Source organism: Anarrhichthys ocellatus, unplaced genomic scaffold, assembly GCF_004355925.1.
Source record: "Anarrhichthys ocellatus isolate YVR2014 unplaced genomic scaffold, GSC_Weel_1.0 scaffold1817, whole genome shotgun sequence".
NCBI classification, from domain to species: Eukaryota; Metazoa; Chordata; class Actinopteri; order Perciformes; family Anarhichadidae; genus Anarrhichthys; species Anarrhichthys ocellatus.
In genome coordinates, this window is record NW_022281791.1 from 1 (window position 1) to 9658 (window position 9658).

The 9658-nt window shown below is 43.5% G+C and overlaps 1 protein-coding gene across 1 annotated transcript; it reads right to left on the minus strand.

Moving 5' to 3' along the window:
• Nucleotides 1-1688: 1688 nt before the first annotated feature.
• On the minus strand, nucleotides 1689-6231 carry LOC116377892 (ras-related GTP-binding protein D-like). The gene is made up of 2 exons (XM_031839652.1): nucleotides 5954-6231; nucleotides 1689-4277 (listed from the first exon to the last, which is right to left on the minus strand). Exons 1-2 carry the CDS (start codon nucleotides 6087-6089, stop codon nucleotides 3895-3897), a joined length of 519 nt encoding a protein of 172 aa, XP_031695512.1. The 5' UTR covers nucleotides 6090-6231; the 3' UTR covers nucleotides 1689-3894.
• Nucleotides 6232-9658: the final 3427 nt, after the last annotated feature.

The window sequence follows — 9658 nt, forward strand, 5'->3', positions numbered from 1 at the left end:
GTTGGGCTGTCCTGGCTGACACGCCTCTTCAATGTCGCATGGGGGTCGGGATCAGTGCCCATGGAATGGCAGACCGGGGTGGTGGTTCCCATCTTCAAAAAGGGGGACCGGAGAGTGTGCTCGAATTACCAGGGTATCACACTACTCAGCCTCCCGAGGAAGGCTTATGCCAGGGTGCTGGAAAGGAGGCTCCGACCGCTTGTCGAACCTCAGATTCAAGAGTAGAAGTGCGGATTCCGTCCCGGCCGTGGAACAGTGGACCAGCTCTTTACCCTCGCAAGACTACTGGAGGGGCTCTGGGAGTTTGCCCAACCAGTCTACATGTGCTTTGTGGACTTGGAGAAGGCTTTCGACCGGGTCCCTCGGGGGGTCTTGTGGGGGGTGCTGCGGGAGTATGGGGTGCCGGACCCGTTACAACCGGCGATCCGGTCTCTGTAAGACTGCAGTAGGAGCTGTGTCCGCATTCTCGGCAATAAGTCAGACACGTTCCCGGTGGGTGTTGGCCTCCGCCAGGGCTGCCCTTTGTCACCGGTCCTGTTTGTGATTTTCATGGACAGGATATCTAGGCGCAGCCTGGGGGCGGAGATCGTCAGTTTTGGGGGTCTCGGGATCGCTTCTCTGCTATTTGCAGATGATGTGGTCCTGTTAGCCTCCTCGGATCATGACCTCCAGCATTCACTGGGGCGGTTTGCAGCCGAGTGTGAAGTGGCGGGGATGAGAGTTAGCGCCTCCAAATCTGAGGCTATGGTTCTCTGCCGGAAACCGGTGGATTGCTCCCTCCAGGTGGGGACGGAGTGCCTACCTCAAGCGAAGGAGTTTAAGTATCTCGGGGTTCCTGCACCGGACCGTCTTGGTGAAGAGGGAGCTGAGCCGGAAGGCAAAGCTCTCAATTTACCACTCGGTCTACGTTCCTACCCTCACCTATGGTCACGAACTCTGGGTCGTGACCGAAAGGACAAGGTCGCGGCTACAAGCGGCCGAAATGAGTTTCCTCCGTAGGGTGGCCGGGCTCAGCCTTAGAGATAGGGTAAGGAGCTCGGTCATCAGGAGGGAGCTTGGAGTCGAGCCGCTCCTCCTTCGCGTCGAAAGGAGTCAGCTGAGGTGGTTCGGGCATCTAATTAGGATGCCTCCTGGACGCCTCCCACTGGAGGTTTTCCAGGCACGTCCAACTGGGAAGAGACCCCGGGGAAGACCCAGAACACGCTGGAGAGATTACATCTCCCAGCTGGCCTGGGAACGCCTCGGGATCCCCCAGAATGAGCTGGAACATGTTGCCGGTGAGAGGGAGGTTTGGGTCGGCCTGCTTGGCCTGCTGCCACCGCGACCCGACCCCGGATAAGCGGTGGAAAATGGATGGATGGATTCTGCGTGGACGTATTCATTTGCTTTCACTGCCAACGATGCTGGCTTACCTGTATGCTTCCAGAACAAGCACACAGCATGTGCTGAAAAGTGTCATGCTGGAGATGAGCGAAAAAGAGCGATTTCTCAGCTGCTGCAGCAAACTCTCCTCTTCATAAGAGTTTGATATTGTTATATCAGGTAAAATTGCAAAAAAAATGTCAAGAATTGTCTTTATTCTTGTTCTATATTTTCATAAATAAAACAAACTATAGTTTTTGTATATATAATGTAACTATGTATACAACTTTATAAGCTGTGATATCAAATAGCTTTTGCGGCTCCAGACTAATTTTATTTGGTGTAAAATAGGACAAAATGGCTCTTTGGATAGAAAAGGTTGCCGACCCCTGTCCTATACTAAGTATATGCACACTTATGAATCCTTGTATCCTTTATATCACAATAAAGAAAAGTTCACTCTTTGTGAGTGTGCATGAGAAACAGGATGTCGAGCCAGTTAGTTAGGAAAAGGGAGCTGTCAATAAAACATGAGGGGACAGGGAGATATAGTATAAAGGGGGAGTCTGATGGATGGCTAACAATTGATCATTTAGAAGACAGGAACCCAAGGTTCGTAACCTGTTCTCATGCACAACTCATCCCAAAATGTTATGAAAGAATGTCAGTAATGTGTTTTTCTCGCCATCCAGGCACTGTCACAGTGGTTTCGTTGTTCACTTGGGATAAGGCTGGTCAGCATAGGGTGCACAGAGGCCTGGGTGATAGCAGCGAGAGGATACTCAAAGGAATAGGTAGAGGGCTAGGAACAGATGTGTAGGATTTCTAATGGGTAAAAAACATAAGCAGGTCACTATGATCTGTGGCGTGAACCAGAGGAAGATGGTTGGGAAGGAGGCTGGTGATTAATCAGACACCCGGATGTGTGTGCCTAATTCAGGAGCTTAGAGGCAGGTCTCTAGGGACAGATAAGTCACCAAGACCTGGGCCAGAACAAAGCTATAAAGTGATGTGTATTTCTATTGTGACGTTAGTTGAACCTGGGACAACTCGATTTGCTTGTGCTCTGTGTGATACAAAAAAACCTACATGGAGTGAAGACAATCCAATCTCTATTGTGTTCTGTGGGTGTTCATTAATGAGTTCCTGATAGTGAGACCCTGTGGTGTCTCACCATTAGTCAGATAGCTGAAAAGTTATTAAGTTAGCAGTAAGATATTAAGACTTGAGCATAATCAACGAAGCTGCTTATCAAAAATCAACCACTACATTTGGCGAGCCACCAGCCGAGCCACAGCCGATTCAATCGGGACGGCCTTTGCGGGACAGCCTTTGCTCTCTCACAGATTGAACGCGCAAAGCGAGCTCAACATAAAGGTAACAGGAATACTTTTTCTAAAATTTTCTGCATTGGTAGTTTCGGTCTGTGAAGAGGAAGGGACGACCGTGGCGATGTGGCAAGTCCCCCGGGAAGTCCTAAAACTGTAAGACAGGAACCTGTATTCAGTAGCATTGTTTAAAACCCCACTAATATTTACGATAGTAAGACTTGAGCATAATCAACGAAGCTGCTGATCAAAAATCAACCACTACATTTGAAGTGTCATTTTAGAGCAACATTATAGGGACTGATCATAGAAATAGAGCAGAGGGGACATTCCCATTCAAATAAATGTAGCAGGATTGTTTGAGAGGCGTCCAATTTTATGTGTAGAGTTGCCATTGCGACCGTTGTAGCTGGCTAACTTCCTTATAAACTAAATTTGCAGCAAATCGTGGACTCACTGAGGTGAGGTTTTGCAGTAACGAATAAAATGAGGATTGGGGTAGTAGTAACATTACAAAACATAGAGAGCCATAGTAAATGAGTAAAATTGAACAACTTATTGCTTCATCCCAGCCCAGTATCGTGGCAGGTCATGAAATAGTCACGAAACAAACAGGACTTTGGTGACTTTCAACCATGTGGCATGACCCAAAGTGTTGTTGTGGTTTTGTTGCTTAAACTCAACTGTACGTAGTTATTTATTAGTTTTATTGCAGATTGTTTTGTTATGTAATGTGGTCCTGAAAAAAAATTCATACTGAGGGACATTGAAAAACAAAACAAATGAGCCATTAGATTGTTTGCTGACTTTTTTACGGCCTTGTGACTGTGTTGTTAATCCAGACTCATATCACAGCGCAGGAAAGTACAGTGCAATCGCCAGATGAGTGACAACTTTGTTCGGCTCATTTACTGTAACCAATGTAGCATTAAAGCAAGATTAGCAAGCTAGATAGCTGGCTAATGAGCCGACAATTGGTTAGTTAGCTGGCTTGCTAATTCTATCATGCTTTAATGCTACACTGGTTTGAGAAAATGAGCAAAACAGAAGGCTGGTGGGTCTAACAGTCCTTCAACCTAACTTCCTGCTGCTCCGGAGAAAGGCAAGCTACCTAGCTAACTAGCCAGCCATCCGTCTCCAGGGCTGGGCCCGCTCTCTTCCTGGCAAGCTGCGACAACAATTTACGCCTGCATTTTCTTTTGAACTACCATGGAAAAAAGTTCAATGTCTGTCCTACTCCTATTCTATTTCTGTTGGCCTGATTATTTTCCTTATGTATCTGTGGACTGACCTGTGAGTCGATGACAAAGATTAGCGCTCCAGTGCCTCTGAAGATCATTTCATAGTCAAAGGTGGGGTCGAAAAAGTCGATCTGGCCAGGGAAGTCCCAGATCTGGAAGCTGACGAAGGAGATGCTGGACACGTCCTCTCTACAGATCTTGTTGGTGCTCTCCAGGAACAGGGTCTCGTTGGGCAACATTTTATGGAAAACCACCTTCTGGATGGAGGACTTCCCACTCCTCCTCAGGCCCATCAACAGTATTCGCGGTTTGACCTCTCCGTTCAGAGAATCGCTGAAGCCCAACACTATACAACAGCAAAGGAACAGAGACATTAAACAGATTAACGGGGGACTGAGTTTACATGACAGGAGTATAGGAGGATATGGCCTGAAAATAATATCATAATATGGCAGAGTGATTCTGAGATAACAATATTCATGACAATGTGATTAAATACTAGCAAATACTACTAAATCAAAAGTTTTACAACCAAACCAGACCAAATTTACTTGTGTACCAAAATACTCTTTCCCCTGTGTGTGTGTGTTTGTCACATTCTTGCTTTGACACTCTGACCTTGATGGCTCCATGTTGAGGAATGTCGAATGTCAATGTACAGTAAATAAGTCAATGAAACAGTGTTTGGTAAAACAACAGCTCCCACTGTATCTTAACTCCTGCTGACTCCCTCTCAATATAAATGGCATATTCTCATTTTATATTCCAGAACTGAAGAGCTAAAGGCCTCTGAGGTTGCAACTATTTACATACCCATTTGATAAACACACACTCATGTCCATTCCCTCCTCTCTATCACGTATCTCCTGACTGGAAGTAATTTGAAAGGGACAAAGAGAGGAGACAGAGTTCAGACAGCTGTTTGCTTCGTATCATCTTATACCTTTCATGATAATCAGTGGCCCTCTATCATCCACACGGCAGTCCAACAGCCAATCACAGAAGACTAATGCATCAAAGTTCAAATAATAAAATAAAAGCTATTAATCCATTTGTCCTATCCTTTATTGTACAGCTGAAACAACTAGACTACTACAGATTAGAAACTGTGATGTGACTGAGATTTTTCACTTTTCTCTGACGTTAAATAGACTAAATGATTGCTTTGAAAAATAAAATCAATAACAAGACTAAAAGTCTAGCAACGCTTGCATTTCTTTGAGCTTGTGTAGTATAGATACAGCGGTGCTTTGAGTGAAATGCTAACATGCTCACAATGACAATGTTATCATGATAATGCTAAGCTGATGTTTAGCATGTATAATGTTTACCACGTTCACTATCTTATGTTAACATGCTTATACGGCAGATGTGGCGATAAAAATAATCATTAGTTGCAGCCCTACCATATTTACTCAAATGGTATGTTTTGCTTAGAGCAATGCGATCTTTTTCTAGAAGGCCCTGTTAACATTCACACAGTTGAGCTGCCAGAACACTTCATCAGAACTGCCAAACGGCTTCTAGACCCCTCCCCCCACACCTTTCTGATGTGCTGTGACCATAGACTGGATAGAAAGATGGAGGACATGACAGATCCAGAAAAGTGAAGCCAAAACATCTCGATTGCCCCCTGGTGGCTGGCTGCAGTACAGGTCATAAACCCCGCCCCCTCCTTGTTAGCTGATGGGACATGCAGCAAATCCAAGTGCACATCAAAAATAAATTCTCAAAGATGGTTTCTGTCATTTTAGGAGTGGTATCTAGATGGTCACCCTAGATCAGGGGTGGGCAACCTTTAATATCCAAAGAGCCATGTTGCCCACTAATGGTTACATTACCAGCTGACGCAGAGTGAAATAGTGTTATACAGAAAGGAGGGGAAAGAACAGATTAGCTAACGTTAGGAGCAGTAACGTAACACTCCGCAGAGACGTCTCAGAGCAAAGCAGAGCGCCCCCCCCCCTTCCCTCGCTCTCTGCCCGTATGTGACCTTCCTCAGCAGCGGAAATATCCGCCTACCTCCGTCCTCACAGCCCAGCTCGGCGTCTGAAAATGCCTTCAGGTCATCTTCGTCGTCGTAATATCTCGCCGCAGCCGAGTCTTCTTCCTCCTCGTTGTCCTCAACGCTCAGCGCTGCGCCCCGCTTGCTCGTCATGCCGACTCCCTCTCCTCGTCGTTGGGTTTGGATTTAATGCGCCTCGCGGTGTCCAACTTTCCCCACATTGTCACCGGATACGTGAGAGCCATGCCGGTGACCTTTCCCCCCGCTGCCTCCAGTCCGACACACTGCAGCTGCACGGCGAGGGGTCCAGAAGTATTTCTATTTCTGTCGGCTTTCTGAATCAGACCAAATCAAGTGCCTGTCATGTCAACATCTAAAGAGAAAAATGTTTTGTAATATATTTATATTAAAATAAATACAAGAGATTCAGCCATGTTTTTTTGCTACCAATATTGATAATAATAATAGATTGGCTTTGTGCCAATCTATCAACAATCCTATTCTTTCCTATTCTACTTAAATATGGAAAATTAAAAAGATCCCTTGAATGTTCAAATCCTGATTCTGAAAAAGTAACAAAAAAGCTTCTGTACATCTACACATTTCTGAAAAGACATTGAAATAGGGAAAACTCAAGTCAATACTTTGTTGTATGAAATAGGTATAAAAGTAAATATGTGTGTTGCTTGTGCAAAGTAACTTTTCTCCTCCATTTTTCTCTACAATAAACTTCCGCCTCCGGTCAATGTAGGAATGCTATTTAACGCATCATGTATCGGGGGTCAAAGTTCAACTACTTTAACAAAGTACTTTAATGGTTGTTGAACTTGGGTCCAGTCGGATCATTTCTGGACGTGGAACAGACAACATGTGACCCTTTAACAACCAAAACCAAACCGGAGCGTCATTAGAAGGACTTTAAACTCACATGTGCAGATATGTGTTCAAATATGAGCAAATGATCAGTTTTCATGTGGCCCACACACAGAGAGATGAAATGATGAAGATCACTGTGATAAATGTATGATAGGTCTCATAATTTTAAGAATTTTACCAAAAGTACTCTTTATTGATATTGTTCACAATCTATTTTTTCTATTAAAACAAGATATTTGAAGTCGTCACATTGGACATTTTTTAGTGTCCTCAGCTGTTGCTATGTCGGTCTGAAGGACACTGCTTTTATGTCTTCCACAAAACAATCTCAACTCAAGGTCCCAGCTTGTTCTGGAGCTTTCAACAGTACCTCACCGTCTTCATCAGCAGATGGAGTTTTCTTAGTTGTTCAAACTTCAGCACTTTAAGGAATTTTTGACCACGTTGGTTTAAAAGTCGAAATTGGAACTTCGTCCTTGATCTCATAGTCAGCAGTTTGACCAACGGCTGAAGGCCACAAACATTTCACTAGCACTACTCCATCTCGGTCTCTTTAACAGTATTCTCATGGCGTCACTGTAAGCTACTTGAAGTCTCTGTAAGCTCTTTTTTTTGTAGTTTGACCACAAGTGTGCATTAGAGTGGTGTACAATATACTCTCAACAGAGACATCTTCACTCCATCTGTACACATACCAAACTTGCGTGAGAGACTGTTTGCTTGTGCATACATCATACGACATTGTCTAGAAATGTCGTTATCATCGGTCATGTGTTCTGTTATGAAATGACCAAGATATTTTACTTCACTACAGACACCAAGATTATTGTCAGACAATTTGAAGTCAGGGAAGTTTAGACATTTGTCCTCTTTAGTTCGACAGATCAGGATAGCACTCTTACTGGCGTTGTATTTGATGTCATGTTCCACACCATACACAGTAGGCTACATATAGTGAGGAGCTGCTGAAGACCAGCGCTAGATGGACTAAAGATCACCAGATCATCTGCATACATGATGTGATTAACCAGAGTATTTCCAATCATGCACACAGTATTACAGGCTTTCAATTGCTTGGACAGATCATGAATATACAGATTAAACAGAATTGGGGACAAAATTCCCCCTTGTCGGACACCATTGCTAACCCTAAATGGGGCTGAGACACTTTTATCCCATTTTACTTGCATAGTCTGGTGTGCATACCAGTAAGCCAGAATTCTCACAATGTATGTGGGGACACCTCTTTGGCTAAGTTTTATAAACAACTTACTATGATTAACACGATCAAAAGCTTTGGAGGCATCAATAAAACACATAAGAAGTGATGAGTTTTGACCTCTGTATTTGTTGACAATTTCCTTTAAGGTACACAAGTCAGTGCCATGTTTGGCTTTAAAGCCGAACTGGTTATCTGTGGAGGTGATAAAGTCATGTATTCTGTCCAGCAGGATTCTTTCTAGGACTTTTGACAGTACACTGGCCAAAGCAATGGGCCTGTAATTCTCTGGGCTACATACTTTACCAGCTTTGTTTTTAATGACTGGCACTAAGAGAACAGACAGCATTGAGTCTGGTAACAAGCCGTGAATCATGAAGCCAGTAAAACAAATAGCGAGGAGAGGAGCTAACCTATCTACTAGCATATTTAAGGTGTTCAGCAGTAATATGGTCTAAACCACTTGCTTTGCCTTCAGACAGTTTATTTATAGCTTGGTGCACCTCATATGACGTAATTGCCATTGACTCATTACTCTCAGAATTGTCCACGTTATACAAATCACTTTTGATACAGTTGAATAAGGTGCTATAATGCTGTTGCCATAACTCAGCAATGTTGTCTGTTCCTGAAATTCCATCTCTAGTGCATGGTAAAGATGTTTTACAGTTAAGAGCTCTCACTTCTTTCCAAAAATCAACAACGTTGCTGCTTAGCAGCTTCTTGGCCATGGAGTCAGCCCTCATGGTTTGATCATTTTTGCAAATGAAGTGAATGACATATTTATATCTAGCAATGGTAAGCTTCTTGTACTCAAGCACTGGCCCTTGTCTGGGTCTACCAGCTATAGCCCATGATTTGAAAGCTTCACAGGCTTCAGCACGATACTCAGCTACATACTCGTTCCAGCCAGGTTTGATGTTATGGGTCTTATTTTGATGCTTGTAGTAGGGCTTACTGTCTTTATACAGAGCACTTACTATATCATTGTACATGAAGCAGAGATCTCTCCTATGCACCACATCCTTACAGTTAACGTCAGTACACATAGCTGCATCTCTAGGTAGATGAATATTACTGAAGGATTGGTCTGTACGAGCAGAATACACTAAGACGTCCTCTTCAGTGAGAGTTGACCAGTCAAGTTTTTCTGTGTTGACACTATTTCCATTTCTAGATAGCGCCGGTAGATATTCAACATTTATCGACATAGCAAAAGGTATATGATCAGTTGTTGCTGCTCCATAAAGAATGCCCATACATCCCAATGAAGCATGTGCATCAGCTGTACTAATACAATGGTCCAGCCATGATGTAGTGTGCCAGGCCTCACTAATGTATGTATAGCTATCTGTAGGTAAAAGCACTTTGCTTGATAATATAAAATGATTGTCTTTACAAAACTGAGCCATGTGCTTTGCAAAAAATGAGCTTGTGTCTGAGATATCTGCATTCATATCCCCAATGACATATATACTAGAAGAAGTATTATCTTGAATGAAGGAATTGATGAAGGCCAGCCTATTTAGATATTCATCCTCATTGTGATTGCACTCATAGGGTGTATAGACATTTAGGATAATGAATTCCTTATCATCATGAGTAAACTGTATTGCAACACACCAGT

Coding starts and splice junctions, on each gene's coding strand:
- LOC116377892 (XM_031839652.1), bottom strand. CDS start 6,089: ATGACGAGCAAGCGGGGCGCAGCGCTGAGCGTTGAGGACAACGAGGAG. Junction 4,278..5,953: donor GCTGGGCTGTGAGGACGGAG/GTAGGCGGATAT, acceptor GCTGTTGTATAG/TGTTGGGCTTCAGCGATTCT.